Source organism: Lemur catta, chromosome 6 (assembly GCF_020740605.2).
Source record: "Lemur catta isolate mLemCat1 chromosome 6, mLemCat1.pri, whole genome shotgun sequence".
In the NCBI taxonomy this organism is placed as follows: domain Eukaryota; kingdom Metazoa; phylum Chordata; class Mammalia; order Primates; family Lemuridae; genus Lemur; species Lemur catta.
In genome coordinates this window covers 57660382-57682277 of record NC_059133.1, presented here as the reverse complement: position 1 = coordinate 57682277, position 21896 = coordinate 57660382, and the positions used below count along the sequence as shown (strand labels likewise).

At 39.9% G+C, this 21896-nt stretch overlaps 1 protein-coding gene across 1 annotated transcript in view; it reads right to left on the bottom strand.

Moving 5' to 3' along the window:
• The window catches only part of FAM186A (family with sequence similarity 186 member A), a 48128-nt gene that overhangs the window by 7311 nt on the left and 18921 nt on the right, over positions 1-21896 (bottom strand). The window contains exons 2-6 of the mRNA XM_045554942.1: positions 21276-21495; positions 20117-20287; positions 8902-13365; positions 8383-8763; positions 7332-8277 (exon numbers count right to left, since the gene is read on the bottom strand). Coding sequence (XP_045410898.1) covers positions 7332-8277; positions 8383-8763; positions 8902-13365; positions 20117-20287; positions 21276-21495 — 6182 coding nt within the window. The remainder of the gene's footprint in view (positions 1-7331; positions 8278-8382; positions 8764-8901; positions 13366-20116; positions 20288-21275; positions 21496-21896) is intronic.

Here is a 21896-nt window from a genome sequence, read left to right as displayed (position 1 = left end):
GTAGGGAAGAAGGGGAAGAGGAATTCCAGGTTGAGGGAATACTATAAACAAAGGCGAGAAAACCAAAATTGTATTTTGGGAGTGGTGAGTAAGCTGGGATTTTTAGACCACAGATAGGTGAAAGGATATAGTGGGAAATGAGATTGTAATGGCTGGATTAAAAGGCCTTAAAAGGTATGTTGGCTCATGCCTATAATCCCAACATTTTGGGAGGCAGGATTGGTTGAGGCCTGGAGTTCAAGGTTACAATGAGCTGTCATCACAGCATTGTACTCTAGCCTGGGTAACTGAGGGAGACCCTGTCTCCAACAAAAATTAAAAGAAAAAAAAGGTATGTTAAGGAGTTTGGATTTTTTTTTTTGGTAGGTGATGGGGACTCATCGAAGATATTTTTCTGAATATATGTATTTCTTACACATACACACATACACACCCTGAATGTGTATGTGTGTGTGTGTGCATATATATATATATATACATATATACACACACATACTCAGGTGAATCAATAAGATTACCTGAGGTTTTTTTTAAAAAAATCTATATATCTCTATCTATAAATATATATGTGTGTACATATATATATAGAGAGAAAGCAAACGACTCATAGCACTTAGGTCTCTTTTGTGGGGTATAATGTATACTTTGGAACCTACTGTATACATTGATAATTTAATACTTAAATTATTAACTTTATATTTAATATTTAAATGTATCAACTTTTTAAATTTTCCAATAAACCTCTTTTTCACACCAAATCTTTCCTGCCATTTTTCCATTTACACAGTCTTTGAGATTTTCCCCATAATTTTTCCTTATTGAAATTGTATTTCATTCCCTGGAATAGTTTAGTCTCATTTTAAACTTAGAGATTTTGTTCCTTATGCATTTTTAGAGATAATTCATTTTAATAATCCAAATACTCAGTCCAGTGGTAACCACAGCAGCCGTCTCATTATTTAAAAGCCTTTATCTAGAGTTATGGTCATTCATCCTCTTTACTTTTGCTTCCCCTTTCTTTGTCAATCCCATCTACTTGATAAACATTTCCCCCACTGTAAGGAATATTGTTTTTTATAGGGAAGATGCTTTACATTTACTGATATCTCCTATAAGTCAGTCATTGTGCTAGAAACTTTATATATATTGTCTTATTTAATCCTCTTAACCATTCTTTGAAGCAAATATTATTACATCCACTTTATAAACAGCATGTTTAAGTCTCAGAGAGGTTCAGAACTGGAAACTCAAGCCAAGGTCTGCCTGACTCACAAAGACTGTGTAAGAGAAAGTATGATTAGGATTTATTTATTTATTTATTTATTTATTTATTTTTTTGAGACAGAGTCTCACTCTGTTGCCCGGGCTAGAGTGCCGTGGTGTCAGCCTAGCTCACAGCAACCTCAGACTCCTGGGCTCAAGCAATCCTTCTGCCTCAGCCTCCCGAGTAGCTGGGACTACAGGCATGCACCACCATGCTCGGCTAATTTTTTTCTGTATATATTTTTAGTTGGCCAGATCATTTCTTTCTATTTTTAGTAGAGACGGGGTCTCGCTCTTGCTCAGGCTGGTCTCGAACTCCTGAGCTCAAACGATCCACCCGCCTCAGCCTCCCAGAATGCTAGGATTACAGGCGTGAGCCACCATGCCCGACCAGGAGTTGAATATAAGACTATTACAATTTACTACTTCAAGGCAACATAATGTAATATGTAGTGTAGTATAGGACTTTGGGAATGGGATTTTTGAATTCAGTTCTACTACTTGCTGTGTGAAGTTGGGCAAATAGGATGAACTTTCTGAACCTGATTCCCCATCTGCAAGTTAAATGCAATAATATTTCTAAAGTTCCATTATAAGTCCCTGTATGTACATAACTAAATTTAAATAATTTTATTTTTGTTTAGTTTCTCCTTGTCCATGCAATATTTCCTCAAATAATTCTAGATTAGACAAATTTGATTCTCCTACAAAATCTGTATTTCCTTTAGTCTATCAGTTTTTATTGTTTTAAGAATGCAGTGATTCGGCCGGGCACAGTGGCTCACGCCTGTAATCCTAGCCCTCTGGGAGGCCGAGGCGGGTGGATCGCTCGAGGTCAGGAGTTTGAGACCAGCCTTAGTGAGACCTCATCTCTACTAAAAATAGAAAGAAATTGTCTGGCCAACTAAAAATATATATAGCAAAAAATTAGCCGGGCATGGTGGCACATGCCTGTAGTCCCAGCTACTCGGGAGGCTGAGGCAGTAGGATCGCTGAAGCCCAGGAGTTTGAGGTTGCTGTGAGCTAGGCTGATGCCACGGCACTCACTCTAGCCCAGGCAACAGAGCGAGACTCTGTCTCAAAAAAAAAAAAAAAAAAAAAAGAATTCAGTGATTCTACTTTTTATTTAGCCTCTACCTGCTTGCCTGACATGGATGCCTTCCTTTAACAGGAGTTATGCTATTGAAATATCACCCTAAAATAGAATTCCTTTAAGAAAATAGGAAATATTTGACTAGTAATTTCTTTTTACCTTATATTCCTTCAAAACTTTTAGGTGGATGCTATTGGGTCCTAACTTAAGCCTCTGCATGAAGCTTTACTCTCCTTTAATCCATCCTCCACATTACTGGCATTTTACTTCCCTTACTAAGAATTCTTCAGTTATCCTCTATCAAGTCCAGAACAAAATAGAAGTTCCTTAGCGTGTCATTTAGGATTCTCTTTTATCTGGCTTACCTTTCCAGTCTCATCTCTTACCACATCTTGCTTATTCTTTGTGTTCCACCGACAACACAGTAGTTCCTAAACAACACACGCATGCACACACACTGCTTCTTCCTGCTGCCTTCCTTTGTTGCACTCTCTGATGTCTCTGTCTTACTGACTTTTACTGTTTATTTGAGACACAATTCAGAGTTCTGAACTCCAAGAAGCTTTACCTAACTCTCCCCCACTCTGTCCTCCTGTATACATTTTGTACATGTGCCATCATTGCTCTTTCCCCATCACACTATATAATCATTTCTTTGACTGTCTCTCTGAGTAGATTTTGGGTGCTTTGAAGGCAGGGATATGGCTTATCCATCTTTGTATCCTTCCATCCTCCACTCCCTGGGCCTAACACAGGCCCCACCTGTAGTGGATATTTAAAAAATGTTAATGAATTAAATAACCCTATCTAGTCAACACAACATTTAGTACCTTTCAGGACTTTCTTCAATATGTATGGAAATGAAATGTCTTCTTTATCATCATCCAGTCTAATTTTACATCCTCTGTATCATCCTTGCTCAGGTATATTTCATTGATTTTGTGGGAATACAATTCTAAAACTATATTTTAGCATTTAAATATGAAATAGTCACTTAAAGAGGCTCCATAGAAATTTCTTTTTTTTTTTTTTTTCGAGACAGAGTCTCACTCTGTTGCCCAGACTAGAGTGCCGTGGTGTCAGCCTAGCTCACAGCAACCTCAAACTCCTGGGCTCAAGCAATCCTTCTGCCTCAGCCTCCTGAGTAGCTGGGACTACAGGCATGCGCCACCATGCCCGGCTAATTTTTTCTATATATTTTTAGTTGTCCAGAAAATTTATTTCTATTTTTTTAGTAGAGACGGGGTCTTGCTCTTGCTCAGGCTGGTCTCAAACTCCTGAGCTCAAATGATCCTCCCACCTCGGCCTCCCAGAGTGCTAGGATTACAGGCGTGAGCCACTGTGCCCAGCCAGAAATTTCTTTATTCAAAAGTAGTTTATACTACTATAATATTTTCTCTCACATATAATATTAGAATCTTCTTGGACCAGCCATCCTTGTCATAGAATCTTTAACCTGTCAATATTTTATTCCTTGTCACATGTGTTGGTAACTTTATTATTATAATATTAAATATTAATGAAGAGATTTCTGGAAAAAAATAGTATTTTTGATAGGATTAAAGTTGTAATTATATAAAAGTTAATTTTTTTAGTTTTTAATATATCCACATTGTTAATTGAATAAAGTTAAATCTTGTTATAAAATGTTGGTTCATAAATTTCAATTTTTATATGATTTTACTGAAACAGGTCAGATCATGTCACTTAGGTTTTCAACACCCTCAATAAATCTAAACAAACCAATTGTCATGTAAAAATTGAGAAAGCTATCAAAGAACTCCCCTCAAAAAGTACTAGAGTATAATATTATCATAGGTGTAATTTGCCAAACCTTAAAAGAATGGATACTTTTACTATTACTTACACTGTTCCAGAGCATAGGAAAAGATAAGCTTCCACATTTTTTAATGACACAAGCTTAAAATTACACCAAAACTTAATAAAGGTAATTTGTGAGAAATAAACCATCTGCCAAACTTACTAATGAATATCAATGAAAAAAATCCTTAATAAAATATACTGATTCCACAATACATTCAAAGAAGGTAACACTAGGAACAAATGGGAGCCAAGAATGCAATGATGATTTAATATAATTAATCATGATTAACATATCTAAGGAGAAAAATAATATTTTCTTTAATACATGTGAAAATGAAGTGCTGAAATCACATTTAATAAAATATCATTTAACAAATTTACCAATTTGACATCCATTCTTGATTTAAAAAAAATAATAAAACAGAACCTCTTTAATATGATTAAATGTATTTCAACTCAAAAGTCAGCATTTTTCTGAATGACAAATACTAAAAAGATGTCCACTATCACTATTTTTTAAACCAATTTATAATTATATCGTAATAATTAGCAATGAAAGAACAACTCACATTGGCAATCTGAGATACATAAGATAGAGAAAATAGCAAAAATATGAAATTGACTGAGATTGAGAATGTTTTGCAGCTTTTCAGAAATGAGAATATAAATGTCAATGGGCCGGGCGAGGTGGCTCACGCCTGTAATCCTAGCACTCTGGGAGGCAGAGGCCGGAGGATCGCTCAAGGTCAGGAGTTCAAGACCAGCCTGAGCAAGAGTGAGACCCCATCTCTACTAAAAAAAAAAAAAAAATAGAAAAATAGAAAGAAATTAACTGGACAACTAAAAATATATAGAAAAAATTAGCCGGGCTCGGTGGCTCATGCCTGTAATCCTAACACTCTGGGAGGCTGAGGCAGTAGGATTGCTTGAGCCCAGGAGTTTGAGGTTGCTGTGAGCTAGGCTGACACCACAGAACTCTAGCCCAGGTAACAGAGTGAGACTGTGTCTCAAAAACAACAACAAAAACGACAACAACAACAAAAAACCCAAAACCTTACAACTCAATTGAAAAATGGACAAAGTATTTGAATAAGATTTTCACAGAAAATGATATACAGATGGCTCTTAAATCTATGAAAAGATGTTTAAGCTCACCCATAATAAAAGCAATGCAAATTAAAGGAAATGCCATATTTCATCTACTATATTAGCAATGAACAAAAAAGTTTGATAATACCCCATGCTAGTCTTGATGTGGGGAAATACTCTTTTATAACATTCATCAATATGTAAATTGCTACAACCTCTCTGGAGAACAATTTGGCAAAAGTCTATCAGAATTACAAAAGCACTTACCTTTGATCCAGAAATCCTAAATTCTACTTCTAGGACTATATGTTTATATATATGTGTACATACAGGAATATATATAATGTATATATGTAATATTATTCATAGAAGTTTATCTTTATAAAAGCAAACTATTGAAAACAACATAAATGTCTATCAGAGGTTAAATACATTCTGATAAACCCAGACTTTAGAATACTATGCAGCCATAAAACAAATGAGTAAGCTGTCTATATGCTAATATCTAAGTTATCCAATACCTAATACCTAATTATGTTATAAAAAAATCAAATGTCATAACTGTTCTAAATATGTAAAAATGGAGATAAAAGAGCATATGTACTTTCCTACATATGCAGAAAATGTTTCTGGATGGACAAATATTAGTAGCCCTGTGGGAGGAGCCTGCATGGCCAGGGAGAGGGCTATTAGCGAGATTTTCACTCTACCATTTATGTTTTTGGATATTGTACCAGGTGAATGTACTACTTATTTTTTAAAATTTAAATATAATTCCTTTCAAATCCTGCTGTTAAAAATAAAAAAAAATTAAATATAACAAGGGAACAATGACATAAAGGAACCAAAGAATGACCAGAAACATGTTGTTTAAAATTCTCAAGTGGATGAAAGTGTTTACATGTCTAAAAACAGATTTAAAAGATTAGGGCTACTCAATCTGGAAAGGGAAAACTAAAGTACAAAGGAAAACATTTTTCAACAAATCTCAGACGATTTAACTTTGAAATTAAATTCTGATTATATCTTGGAAAAGCCTTCTTTTTGTACTTGGCTCTAATCCTTTAGCTCCCAAATGAATTTAGTCCTCCCAAAATGTAAATTTTATGAGAACAGGGACTTTGTTTTATTCACTGCTGTATCCCTAGCACCTAGAACAATGCTTGGCACATACTAGGCATTCAATAAATATTTATTGAATAAATTACATAAGTTGCTCTTATAATTAATGATCACGTTTTCTGTTACTATGTTTTGGTTTGGCACCGTATAATTTTAGATTTAAAAATTTCCCCTAAATAAGCTGGTAACCTCAAACACAAATGTTAAGGATGGCAGGACAATTGTCACTGTCCCTGACCCATTTTTATAGTTTTTAAAAAATCAAGACCAGGACCTGCTGCATCCAGGTCACCTCAGCAGCAAAGTTATCATTAGCAAACACCTGTAATCCAAGCACTATGGGAGGCCGAGGCCCAAGGATCGCTTGAGCCTAGGAGTTCAAGCCCACCTTGTAGCAAGAGTGAGACCTGTCTCTACTAAAAATTAAAAAATTAGCCAGTGGGCACAGTGGCATGCCTATAGTCCCAGCAACTTGGGAGGCTGAGGAGGATCACTTGAGCCCAGGAGTTTGAGGTTGCTGTGAGCTATCATGATGCCATTGTACTCTAGCCAGGGTAACAGAGCAAGACTCTGTATAAAAAAACAAAACAAACAACAACAACAACAACAAAAAAAAAAGAAGATGAAAGAAATTGAGAATAACTGACAAGCATCTCTAAACTTTTGAAGTTGATGTGTTGATGTTTTGAAGATTAAACATGATCCACAAAATATACTTTAGCATCTCTGCTAGAGATGTAAATGATGAAATGGATTATGTTATATATCATTTCTTATTTTCTAAAAAATATGTCTCCTTTTGCTATCTTATGCAGGCTTCCATTCCACAGATTTTCTATAAGATAATATGACAAATATGAATATATTTCTAGGGCAACAAGGGAGAATATTTGAAATCAGGACTATACCAAAAAGCTAGACATAAAATAATTACATCTACCTGGCTCTTTGGATCAGCCTATAGGCAATGTACTTGCGGAATACGTATCCCAGGCGAACTGTGTCCATATGAAGTGTCTCAATTATGAGATTCCTAGCTGTTGTGTGTAGCTGTGAAGGGAGTCCAGAAGTTTTTATGGCTTGATTTAATAGTATCAAGTTCTTCCTCTGAGCCTCCACATCAACAAAATACCTCTTCTCTTCAAGCCCTTGGGGAGAAGAAGGGGGCACCATCATCTTGGGTTTCTTGGTACCTGAAACTGAAGTCCAGGGGAATCGGGATTTCTGGTCCCGTTCCGAAGGTGAGATCTGTGATGTTTTGAGTAGTTGAGTAGTAAGAGAAGGTAGTGATGTTATAGGCTTCATGTAAGGGGTGTGTGATACTGGTATCCTATAATTGGTGAGATAGGACTGAAATGTTCTCCATGGTTCTATGGCAAAAGTGTCTTGTTGTGCCTGGGTTTCTTCATAAGTGTCAGAGACCTCTGACATTTGGACGTTCTCAGTGGTTAAAGGAACTTGAGGTATCTTGAAATCTGGAGCACTGGGATGGACCAATGCTGATTTAGATTTCAGAGAAGAAATAATTGCCAGTCTTCTCTTAGCAACAGAAGAGGACAAACCTTTCTGGGGCTTTCCAGGGGTTGTGGGGGCCAAGGGTGGGTGTGGATACCTAGAAATGGAGGGGATCCATAATGGGGGAGCTTGCCCAGGAAGGGTCCGTGGTGCTAGATGCTGCCCAAGGGTAGAAGAGGCCTGCAGATAGGGAGATTGCTCAGTGGTAGCAAGAGGCTGGAATGCCTGGGGCAACTCAGAGAAGGTTATGGGTTCGGATTCCAGGAGCTGCTCAGGGATGGAAGAGGTCCCAGGAACCAAGGGCTGCCCAGGAGAGATAGGAGCCCAGAGACTGGGAATCTGTCCAGAAGTGGGTGAGATTCCAGATACAAGACGCTGCCTGGAAGCAAGAAGGGCCTTCAATATTAAAGGTGGCTGGGGAGTCAGAGAGGCCCTAGATATGAAGAACTGCCTAGAGCTAGGGGCCTCCAGTTCAAAGGGCTGCCCTGGAGTGGGAGGGGCCCTGGATATTGGGAGCTGTCCAGGGGTAGGAGGAACCTCTGGTGCTGGGAACTGCGCAGGAGTGGATGGACCTCTATATATCAGGGTCTGTCTGGAGGAAGGAAGGGTCTGTGGTTCCAGGAGTTTCCCAGGGTCAGGAAGAATCCCCATTTCTGGGGGCTTCTGAGGGGCAAAAGGGCCTTGGGTGAGAGGAGGCCCTGATATCTGCAAAGGAGTAGAAGAGATCCCAAATGTAGAGAACTCCTCAGTGATGGGAGCAGATGATGCCGGGGACTGCCTAAGGCTTGGAGATAATCTTGATGTAATGGCTTGCCCAGTGGGGAGAGAAGGCTTCAATTTCTGAAATGGTCTATAAGCAGCAGGAGCTAATGTGGCAGGTTGCTTAGGAATGTGAGGAGCACCTGGTGTGCGAGAAACTCTTAATTTCAGGTCATGCTCAGACATGAGAGGAATATCTGCAGACTGGATCTGTCCTGGGGTGAAATGGACTCCCAAAGGTTGGACTTGCTCAAGGGTGAGGGGAGATCCCAAGGTATAGGCTTTATTCAAGGTGAGAGGGACCCCCAATGCTTGTGCTTGCTCAGGGGTGAGAGAAAGCCCCAGTGACTGAGCCTGAACAGCAGTGAGAGGCTCCAGTGCCTGAGCCTGCTCAGGAGTGAAGGTGTCCCTAAATGCCTGAGTCTGCTCTGGCATAAGAGTGATTCTCAATGCCTTGGCTTGTTCTTGGGTGATAGGGACCCCAGATATCTGGTCCTGTTCAGTAGTTAGTGGGATTTGCATTGCCTGGGTCTGTTCAGAGGTGACAGATGCCTTTAGTACCTTGGTATACGTAGAAGTGATAGGAACTCTCAATGTCTGGACTTGTTCTAGACTGAGAGAAGGCCTCAGTGCCTGGGCCTGCTCTTGTGTAAATGTGTCACCAAAAACCTGGGGCTTCTTAGGGGTGAGAATGATTCCCAGGTCCTGGGCCTGCTGAGGGGTGAGAGTGATCCCCTGAGCCTGAGCCTGCTGAGGGGTGAGAGTGATCCCCACGTCCTGGGCCTGCTGAGGGGTGAGAGTGGTCCCCACGTCCTGGGCCTGCTGGTGGGTGAGAGTGATCCCCATGTCCTGGGCCTGCTGAGGGGTGAGAGTGGTCCCCACATCCTGGGCCTGCTGAGGGGTGAGAGTGATCCTCTGAGCCTGAGCCTGCTGGGGGGTGAGAGTGATCCCCTGAGCGCGGGTCCACTGAGGGGTGACAGTAATCCCCTGAGCCCGGGCCTGCTGGCGGGTGAGAGTGATCCCCTGAGTGCGGGCCTGCTGGGGGGTGAGAGTGGTCCCCACGTCCTGGGCCTGCTGGGGGGTGAGAGTGGTCCCCACGTCCTGGGCCTGCTGGGGGGTGAGAGTGATCCCCTGAGCCCGGGCCTGCTGGGGGGTGAGAGTGGTCCCCTGAGCACGGGTCCGCTGGGGGGTGACAGTGATCCCCTGAGCCCGGGCCTGCTGGCGGGTAAGAGTGGTCCCCACATCCTGGGCCTGCTGGGGGGTGAGAGTGGTCTTCACGTCCTGGGCCTGCTGGGAGGTGAGAGTGGTCTTCACGTCCTGGGCCTGCTGGGGGGTGAGAGTGGTCTTCACGTCCTGGGCCTGCTGGGGGGTGAGAGTGATCCCCTGAGTGCGGGCCTGCTGGGGGGTGAGAGTGGTCTTCACGTCCTGGGCCTGCTGGGAGGTGAGAGTGGTCTTCACGTCCTGGGCCTGCTGGGGGGTGAGAGTGGTCTTCAAGTCCTGGGCCTGCTGGGAGGTGAGAGTGGTCTTCACATCCTGGGCCTGCTGGGGGGTGAGAGTGGTCTTCACGTCCTGGGCCTGCTGGGGGGTGAGAGTGGTCTTCACGTCCTGGGCCTGCTGGGGGGTGAGAGTGGTCTTCACGTCCTGGGCCTGCTGGGGGGTGAGAGTGGTCTTCACGTCCTGGGCCTGCTGGGAGGTGAGAGTGGTCTTCACGTCCTGGGCCTGCTGGGGGGTGAGAGTGGTCTTCACGTCCTGGGCCTGCTGGGGGGTGAGAGTGATCCCCTGAGTGCGGGCCTGCTGGGGGGTGAGAGTGGTCTTCACGTCCTGGGCCTGCTGGGAGGTGAGAGTGGTCTTCACGTCCTGGGCCTGCTGGGGGGTGAGAGTGGTCTTCACGTCCTGGGCCTGCTGGGAGGTGAGAGTGGTCTTCACATCCTGGGCCTGCTGGGGGGTGAGAGTGGTCTTCACGTCCTGGGCCTGCTGGGAGGTGAGAGTGATCCCCTGAGCCCGGGCCTGCTGGGGGGTGAGAGTGATCCCCTGAGCCCGGGCCTGCTGGGGGGTGAGAGTGGTCCCCTGAGCCCCGGCCTGCTGAGGGGTGAGAGTAATGCTCTTTGTCAGAGGCTGTCCAGAGATGGGAAGGGCCTCAGATGGGGAGGATTGTGTGGAAGTGGATGGAAGTATTGGTATGAAGTTCTTTTGATCAGGAAAAATCTCTGAAGTCCTCAGATTCCTATGGAACTCTTTTCCTTCATCTTCCAGTAATCTGTGCAACTTGGGAGACGATGTCACTGGCGTTTGGGTGACCATTTGTACTAGCTCTTTGGGTTTTTCCTCCTCAGTCTTCATCTGATCCTTTGCTTCATTCTGCCTCTGCCTTTTGAGATCCTCTACCTCTCTCCCTGGCTTCTGCTTCTCCTTCTCTTTCTCCTCTCTCATTTTCAGCCCCAGATGTCTCACGTCCTTCTGAACCTGCCTTGTGTCTCCATTCTCCTTTTCAAAGAGTATCCCTTGCTCTTTCATTTTTTGCTTCCATGCTTCCATCTGCTGCTGTGCAAGCTTCTGATGCTCTTCTTCCTCCTTTCTCGTTTGCTTTTGCTGCTCATCTTGCTCAATCTGCTTTTGAGCCCTCTGTTTTTGCTGTTTCTTTGACACTTCGTCCTGCCCCTCTTTCTGCTTCTGTTGTGCTTGCTTTCCCTCCTTCATCTGGAGCTGTGCCTTTTTCTCCTCCAAGTTATTATCTATCTTCTCATAGCTCTCCTTTGAAAGATTTCTTTTTTCTAGCAACTGGTGTTTGAGACTTATGCCAAACATTTTTTCTTGACCTTCTTGCAAATATCCCTCCTGCCTTTGTTTTTCCTTCTCCTTGTGGTCTTTCACTACTATGGAGCCTGTTGGAACATCTCTTTCACTTTCTGTTTCAGCCAAGATCATTTGTAGTAAATTGTGAATTACTGGATCTGTGGTTTCATACAAGGGGAAGGTACTACTTTCAGACTTTGCATTAGTTGGTGACTTCTGAAAATGCAATTCTGGCATAAATGAGACTATCTTTTTTTGTTTCATAAGTTTCTCTTCAACTTGTCCTTCCTTTTTTATATCTTTGTATCTCCTCAAGATTTTAGTCACAGTTTCACCCACTGTTTGGAAATATTCCTCCATTTTTGCCTTTATGATTCCCAATTTTTCAACTTCTGCTCTTTTTAATAACTCCTCTTCCTTCAGCACAGGCTTTTTATCAAAAGGCTTTCCTATGTTATCAATTTTCTCTTTTAGGAAAGCCATTATGGCTTTCTGAAATTCTTCTAGGTTACTCTGTTCACTTTTGTCATCTTGACTTTCTAGAGCTCTGGTAGATTCTGAAGACTCTTTTGCTATTCTTGAGTGTGATTTAACAAGTTGAAGAGTCTCGGCTTTTTTGGTGAAGGCTAAAATTGCCTTCTTTTTGGTTTTTTCTTCTTTGCTTATGGTACTTTCTGAAGAGATATGGTGTTTTTTAGTTTTTCTTTTCTCTTTCTGTGACTCAGAGGTATAATCTGATTGAGTCTTCCTGAGTAGCTCTACTAGGCTACTCACCTCCCTTTTGCTCTCTTTGTCCATTGACTCAGTGGTGGGCTGCACTTTAATCTCTGATGAAATTGGGCTTTTGGCAGATAAATATTCATGTTTGATTTTCCTGAGTTGCTCCCACATACTACTTGTTCCATCTTTGCCACCTTGGCTCTTTGTTTCAGTCAAAAGGAAATGTTGGTTTTGTGATTCAGTGGGTGACTTTGATTTGGCCTCAGAAAAGAATTTCCTTTCCTTTCTTTTCTTTTCCAGTGCTTGTAGCTCAGAATATTGATTAGGTTTGTCCTCTGGAACTTTTTGTTCAATTTTATTATCACTCAGATTTGATCTAGAGGTTTCATTGGCATAGAAGCCTTCTGTGTACTTCCTTTTCTGTGATTGATACTGGTCAGTCTCATCTTTTTGATAGACATCATCTTCAGGAGGCTTTTTCTGTTTTTTTTCAGGTAAAAGTTGTTGTTTTTCAGGTAAACCTGGAATCATTTCAGGTTGGGCTATATATGAAAGAGCTGAGCCCCACTTTTTCCAAGAGCCTTTGATCACTTTTGGGGGGGCTTCATCTACAGTATTTCCAAATTCTGTGGCAAAAATACGTTCCATATTGTCATCTATGTCACCAGCTTTGATAATGGCAGTGGATGACTGTGAAGAAGGTCCAGGTAACGTTTTCGAGGTTGATGATGTGGGCAATACTGTATATATTTGGCGTTCTGTAACAACTTTGGTTTGAAGAAATTGTTCATATTTTTCTTCTGCATCTTGAAGTTTCTGCTGAAGCATTTCATTTTCTTCACTGAGATCTTGTATTATCTTCAGGGAGAGCTCTTTTTCTTTATCGCTTGACTCATCTACATATATATTGGCACTTTGGAAGTTAACAAGTTTTAATTCATCATTTAGCAAACTCAAAGCTTTAGAAAGGTTTATTATTGTTGATGATATATATTTAATAGCATTGTTTTCCAATTTATTGAACATTGAAGTGCCTATGAGTTCCTGTAGCATATCTTGGATTTCTGAAATCTTTATATTTGTTGTAAATTGATTACTAATCATCTGATCTGGCCTTAAAGCATGTGCTGTTGCAGGTCGCTTTATAACTCTTTCTTTCCAAGTTTTCCATAGAGTACCTCTAGTTACTGAAAGAAAAAAACATAAAATAATGAGATTGCATTTTTTTTTGCCTTGTGCTTTATCTAAAGAATGACTTCCCACAATCACCTAGAACTTCTGCTTACCAAGTTTAGGACATGAACTCAGCTGTAACTTCAACTTACTTTTAGTTACAAGTTTGGAATGAGATATAATGTAAGCCAAAACTTTCCTCAGGCTTTGGTTATGCTTAGTGCTTTCTATTTTCTTTCTTGGGTTCCTGTCTCTCTTTTCTTCCTTTTCTGAATCAAAGCTAATCTCGGATCTTTCATAAGAGTCATAAATGAACAGACAAAAGATAGACATTTGGAAGGATTTCTAGAATGGATGAATGAGAAATTCAGCCTCCCTCTCCCAAAAATGGTAAAACTAGAAAAACTATCAAAACAATCATTTTAGGACTTTGGAAATTGACCAAAGGCATACAACAAATTGAGAAACATTTATTTAAGAAAAACTACTGTACCTCAGTAAAAAATAGTGAAAGTCTGTTAACCAGTAGCTACTTCCAGCCTCAACCCCCAAATCTATGACCTGGAAGTTCTATCAGAGTGAGACAAGCTGTGAGAACTGACAGCTCTACTGCCTGAGGGGGATGACTTGATTTGGAGAAACAGCATGGGAAAAAACCCAGGGGCATTGTCAAAAACAGTTAACACATACACAGATCCATTACCAAAATCAGTCAATGATCAGCCAATCACTGACTGACCACAAAGCTATATTAAACCAAGGATGATCCCCTAGAAATCAGGCTTAAAAAATAAAAAAAAAAAAACTGATCAGAGGCCAGGTGTGGTGGCTCACGCCTGTAATCCTAGCACTCTGGGAGGCCAAGTCAGGAGGATTGCTTGAGGTCAGGAGTTTGAGTCCAGCCTGAGCAAGAGCGAGACCCTGTCTCTACTAAAAATAGAAAAAAATTAGCAAGGTGTGGTGGTGTACGCCTGTAGTCCCAGCTACTTGAGAGACTGAGGCAGGATGATGGCTTGAGCCCAGGAGTTTGAGGCTAGCTGTGAGCTAGGCTGATGCCACAGCACTCTAGCCAGGGCAACAGAGCAAGACCCTGTCTCAGAAAAAAAAAAAAAGAACTGAGCAGAGATATTAGTGCCTTCACACTGTGGGAGAAAGAGATTCCATAGAATTAGTCCAGGCAACTCAATAAAAAAGCAAAAAGCAACAAAAATAAACCCTGAAGTAGCAGGGGTAATCAGAATCCAGAGTTGCTACGATATGGTAGTATCTAAAATGTCCAGTTTTCAACATTAAGAAAATGCAAAGACAAAGAAGAAAAAAAAAAAAAAAGAAAATGCAAAGAAATAGGAAAATGTGACCCATACACGGGGAAGAAAAAGCAGTCAGCAGAAATTGTCTCTGAGGGGACCTAGATGTTGGACTTATCAGAAAAAAGACTTCAAAAGAAGTGTTATAAATATGTCCAAAGAATTAAAGGAAACCATATTTAAAAATAAAAGGAAAATATGATGACAAATGATAACAATTATTCATCAAACAGAGCATATGAGTAAACAGATGAAAATTAGAAAAACCAAGTAGAAATTTTGGAGTTGAAAAGGACATTCAACTAATATGAAAAATTCACCAGAAGGGCCCAATAGCAGATTTAAGATGATGGAAGAAAATAATCAGCACACTTGATCCTAGATTAATAGAGATCATCCAATCTGAAGAGTAGGGAGGAAAAAGAATGAAAAAAGATAACTAAAGCCTCAGAGACTTGTGGGACACTGTCTTAGTTTGTTCAGGCTGCTATAACAAAATACCATAAACTGGGGAGCTTATAAACAACACAGATTTATTTCTCACAGTTCTGGAGGCTGGGAAGTCCAAGATCAAGGCAAATTCGGCGTCTGGTGAGGGCCTGCTTCCTCATCGATAGCTGTATTCTCACACTCACCTCAGGTGGTGGGAGGGGTGTAGGATCTTTCTTGGGCCTCTTTTATAAGGCACTAATCCCATTCATGACCTTATGACCTAATCACCTCCCAAAGGCCCCATCTCCTAATACCAGATTTCAACATATGAATTTTGAGGGTACACAAACACTCAGACCATAGTAGACACCATCAAGCATACCAATGCACAAGTATTGGAAGTCCATGGAGAAGAGAAGGAAGGCAGTCATAAAAAATATTTAAAGAATAATGGCCCAATCACTCCAAATTTAATGAAAAATATTATTCTGCATTTTTTTTTTTTTGAGACAGAGTCTCACTCTGTTGCCTGGGCTAGAGTGCCGTGGCATCAGCTTTGCTCACAGCAACCTCAAACTCCTGGGCTGAAGGAATCCTTCTTGCCTCAGCCTCCCGAGTAGCTGGGACTACAGGCATGTGCCATCATGCCTGGCTAATTTTTTATATATATATTTTTAGTTGTCCAGCTAATTTCTTTCTATTTTTTTTAGTAGAGACGGGGTCTCACTAATCTGCATATTTAAGAAGCTCGGTGAACTCTAAGTAGGATAAACACCAAAAAAATCTATACCTAAACATATTAATAGGTAAACTGTTGAAACCCAAAGAGAAAATCTTTAAAGCAGAAAGAGAAAATGACTTATCACAATCAAAGGAGACTCATCAAGCACAAGGGAACCACAGTAAGTTCAACAGCTCACTTCTTATCATAAACAGTGGAGGCCAGAAGCAGTAGAATGACATATTTAAAGTGCTGAAAGAAAAGGACTGTTAATCAAGAATTCTGTATCTAGCAAAACTATTCTTCACATAATGAAGGTGAGAAATGAAATATACAGATGGCAAATAAGCATATGAAAAGATGCTCAAGGCCAGGTGCGGTGGCTCACGCCTATAATCCTAGCACTCTGGGAGGCCGAGGTGGGAGGATCCCTTGAGGTCAGGAGTTCGAGACCACCCTCAGCAAGAGTGAGACCCCATCTCTATTAAAAATAGAAAGAAATTATATGGACAGCTAAAAACATATATATAGAAAAATTAGCCGGGCATAGTGGCGCATGCCTGTAGTCCCAGCTACTCAGGAGGCTGAGGCAGAAGGATTGCTTAAGCCCAGGAGTTTGAGGTTGCTGTGAGCTAGGCTGACACCACTGCACTCTAGCCCAGGCAACAGAGCAAGACTTTGTCTCAAAAAAAAAAAAAAAAAAAGATGCTCAACATCATCTGTCATTAGGGAATTGCAAATTACAACAATGGGATACTGTTCCACACCTATTAAAATCGCTAAAATCCAAAAAATCTGATGAACTGACAATACCAAATGCTGGCAAGGATGTGGATCAACAGGAAATTTTGTTCATTGATGATAAGAATGAAAAATGGTAAAGCTACTTTGAAAGACAGTTTGGCAATTTCCTACAAAGTTACTTATTAAGTAACATAGTCTTAGATATAATCCTCAAATTGTGCTCCTCAGTATTTACTTAATTGATTTGAAAACTTATGTCCACACAAAAAACTTGCAAATGTTTATAGCATCTTATTCCTAATCACTAAAACCTGGAAGCAACCAAGATGTCCTTCAATAGGTGGATAAACAAACATGGTATATCTGTACAATGGAACATTATTCAGCAAGAAAAAAATGAACTATTAAACCACAAAAAGATATGGGGAAACCTTAAATGTATATTGCTAAGTGATAGAAACTAGTCTGAAAAACTACATACTGCATGATTCCAATTATGACATTCTGAAAAAAACTATACAGACATTAAAAAATCAGTAGTTGCCAGGTACTTAGAGAGAGGGGAAGGATAAGTAGGTAAAACACAGGGATTTTTAGGATGGAGAAATTATTCTGTATGATACTTTAATTGTGGATACATGACGATATGCATTTGTCAAAACCCATAGAATTCTACAGCACAAAGAGTGAACCTTAATGTATGCAAATTTTAAGAAATAATCATTTAGAAGTCAAAGTATTCCAGGAATAAATGCAGACTGTGACAAGAGACTGTAATGTACCAGAAATGCATCACACAACCTTAATGAAGGGGTGGGGTAGAGGGAAGGTGCTGGGCTAAGTAATGTTGGAAAGGAATGAAGTATATAAAACCACTTTTTATATTTTATCTTTATTTTTTATTATTTTTTAAATTTTAAATTTTAATTTAATTTTATTTTTTAGAGACTGGGTATTGCTCAGTTGCTCAGGCTGGAGAGCAGTGGCACGATCATAGTTCACTGTAGTCTCGAACTCCTGGGCTCAAGCAATCCTCTTGCCTCAGCCTCCCAAAGTGCTGGGATGACAGGCATGAGCCACCAATGCCCAGCTGAGTCTACAAAACTAAAGGAACAACACATAAGCACTATACTGTAGTTGATAGAGTTATCTCTCATGGGAGTATGGGTTAACAATTGTGACACTGCTATTTATGTACACTGGAATTGAATAATTAAGTAAGTAGATGGCAGGTTGTGGAAAACCAGGTTTCTCCCTGTTTGAGTGGGAATTTACAAATAAGCAAAGGGAGGAAACTAGGATGGTCCATGTGGTAATGGATTAGAGTTGGAGACATCAGTAAAGACTCATGTTTGGCTGAATACAGTTACAGATGGTTATGTACAGAAATATTTATAGATATGTGTATATTCATGGGTTAGTATATATATGTATATTTCTTTGCTTTTTCAGCTGAGAAGGCCTAAAAGAAATAAAACCCCAGTAGCAGTGAGCACACCTAGCATTCAGACCATGGTTTTTAATACTATTCTCCAATAAAAGGAACCAGAAATCCTTGGAGAAATGGTTGATTATAGGACTAGTACAGGAAATATACAAGATGAGTCTGAAGTGTCTTAGAATACAGAAAGTAAGGAAGTGCTAAAAATCCAACCAAACAAAAAACCCACATTGATAGGAATATGTCAAAGGGGCAAAGGAAGTAATTGAAAGACCTCCCAATGGCCAAAGCTGGAATGATTTGAGTAAGAAAGTAAACTAGTATTGGATCATAACCCAAAGTATAAAATAAATATTCATGAGTCCATTTTGATATAAATAATTGAATAAATTAATAAATGGGAGAGAAGAGACAAATCTCCCATGTATAAGTATTTCAAATAATTTATGTAGACACTCCATTCTAAAGGAAGTAAATCATAACGCGCCCCATTCCTTAAGTGTGGGCTGCATCCAGACTTCCCTCTAAAGAGTACAGTATGGAAAGGAAGGGAAAGGATAACTTTACAGTGGAGAAACCTGATAAACATTACCTTAGCCAGGTTATAAATGTCAACATCAAGTCATAAATCATTAGAAAGTATCCTTAGCCGGGCGCGGTGGCTCACGCCTGTAATCCTAGCCCTCTGGGAGGCCGAGGCGGGTGGATCGCTCGAGGTCAGGAGTTCGAGACCAGCCTGAGCGAGACCCCGTCTCTATTAAAAATAGAAATAAAAATTATCTGGACAACTAAAAATATATACAGAAAAAATTAGCCGGGCATGGTGCCGCATGCCTGTAGTCCCAGCTACTCGGGAGGCTGAGGCAGTAGGATCGCTTAAGCCCAGGAGTTTGAGGTTGCTGTGAGCTAGGCTGACGCCACGGCACTCACTCTAGCCCGGACAATAAAGTGAGACTCTGTCTCAAAAAAAAAAAAAGAAAAAAGAAAGTATCCTTGATATGATATGATGAAAGTGGCAGTTTAGCTCTGTGATCTTTCTTCCAAAAACCCATAACCCCAGGCTTAATATGAGAAAACCATCAGCCAAATTCCAGTAGAGGGGCATCCTACAATATGCCTGACTGGTACTCCTAAAAACTGTCAAGGACATTAAACACAAGGAAAAGTCTGAGTAACTGTCACAGTTAAGAGGTGCCTAAGGAGACATGACAATAAATGTAATGTGGTACCCTGAGGGATCCTGAAGCGCAAAAGGGACATTATAATAAATTGTGAACTTTAGTTAATAATGTAGCAATATTGGTTTGTTAATTGTAACAATGTATATACTAATGGGAGATACTAATAGTAGGGGATTGCCTAACTAAGGAGCCAAGAAAAAAAGATAATAGGAGAAACGGTGGGAGATAAATAGGAACTCTATTTTTTTCCTCAATTTTTCTTTAAATCTAAAACTGCTCCAAAAAATAAGGTCTATTTAAAAATGAAGGTGAAATAAAGACAGTTCCAGATAAACAATGACTGAGAAAATTTATTGCTAACAGACCTGCCTTACAAGAAATACTAAAGAAGCCCTTCAGGTCAAAAGGAAATGACATCAAAGGATAACTCAAATTCACACGAAGAAATAAAGAGCGCCAGTAAGCATAGGTAAATACAAAAAAGACAGTAAATACATTTTATCCTTTTCCTTTCTTAATAATTTCTTAAATAACTATACAATTTTCCATAGAAAGGAAGAAATTACTCATACATCCTATAACATGGCTGAAGGCCAAAAGCATTATGCTAATTGAAAGAAAGGTGACATAAAAGACTACATATAATATGATTCTGTTTATATGACATATCCAGAAAAAGCAAATTTGTTGTGACAGAAAATAGACTGCTGTCTGTGACTGCTGGCGGGAATGAGGATTGACTAAAAATGAGCATGAGGGATCTTTTTGGGATAATGGAAATGTTCTAAAACTGCATTGTGGTGATCATTGCAAAACTCTATAAATTAATGAAAATCATTTAATTGTTCACTTAACATTTATACAAATTATACCTCAATAAAGCTGTTTTTTTTTTAGAAAAAGTCAAACTGAATTTCCAAAGTCATAAAGCATCCTTACATGTTTTTTTCTTTTGTTTCTTCTTTTCTTCAAGGAAAGATGTACTGAATCTACTCAGTAACTTCACATTGTTTTCAATAGCTTTTAATGTGTCTGGTAATATCTCCATTTGTGCTATCCAGTGGTGGTGTTCATCAATATCAATTACAGTCATCTCAGACAAAATGGCACCTTGAAGAGAGTAAAAAAATTACTTTTGTGCAGAAAGATTAATAATTATAATCATATAAGCATATAGCATTAGGTAAATACTCCATATAGAATTATTGGGGAATATAGGTATCTCACACAACCATTCTGGGGCTTTTCTCTATGAAGAAATTAAAAAGGAAGAGGGTTGGAACAGAAGGCTGAACAGTAAGTCTTGGACATGAAAACATGAATCAAGTTAAAAAGTCTCTATTTGGTTTAGTTCCCTGACACCAGGGTAGTAGGTATCTAAAATGAGAGTGTGTGTTTTAATATTGGGGATGGATCTAAATCCCATTTAACTCCTTTGGTAAGTTATCAGGTATTTATAATCCTTGTTACATGAGATTTCTTGCAGCAAAGTGAAATTCCTTTTTTTGGCATGCTTAGCTTATTCATTCTTTCATTCAACCAATGTCTGCTCTGCCACGTACTGTTCTAGATGCTGTGGATACAGCATTAAATAAAATAAGTTCCCTGACTTCATATTGCTTACATTCTAGTGAAAGGAGAGAGACAAAAAATAAAAAGTTCATAATATTATATGTCAGATACTAATGCTATAGACAAAAATAAGGAAGGGTGGAGGGTATTGGAGAATGCCAGATGAAGGGAATGGGGATGGTCAGAGAACACCTCATTTTAAAGTCAAATTTAAGCAGTGAATGAGCCATGTGACTATCTGGTGGGAAATGTTGCAAACAAGGGAATAGTAAGCATAAAGACACTGGGCAGGAAGAATATGCTGGCATGCTTGAAAAAAAGCAAGGAGGCCAGAATAGCTGGCACTAAGTGAATAAGCCTATATTTTTATTTTATTCTTACTGGAACAGAGCACAACCATCTGGATAACCTCCTTAGTCTTTTCTTCTTTAGTCTGATTAATCCTTCAAAATTTACTTATAGATTCTCTTCTCTACAGTTTTCATCAACTTTGTGATTTTCCTCTAAATTACTTCTGGGAACTTACTCCATTCTTCCAACCAGGCCAGAATGTAGGCAAGAGTCTTTTCTCTAATTTCAGCATTCTGAGAAAAAGTAATCATTTTATCCAGAACACTGGTTCTCTGTTTTTTCTTATATTCTGTAATGGAGAGAGTCTTTTCAGCAGACAAGTTAAGATCAATAGCATAGCGAGTTACTATCCGATGCACGTTGTTCATTATCTCATTCAGGTGCATATTAATGTCCTATAAGAATAAGAAAGGGGAATATATTAATAAATCCTCCATTTTCAAAGAAGCTTTGGTCACCTTTCTTCCCAGAATGTCAATGATAGTTAATATAAAGCTGTCCAATTAAAGTCTTGCTAATTTTAGCTTTACTGTGAGTCTCAGATTTTTTTTTTTTTTTTTTAGACAGAGTGCAGTGGCATCATCCTAGCTCACTGCAACCTCAAACTCCTGGGCTCAAGCAATCCTCCTGCCTCAGCTTCCTGAGTAGCTGGGAATACAGGCATGCACCACCATGCCTGACTAAGTTTTCTATTTTTTATAGAGATGGGGTCTTGCTCTTGCTCAGGCTGGTCTCAAACTCCTGGCTTCAAGCAATTGCCCTGCCTCGGCCTCCCAAAATGCTATCAGATTTTCCC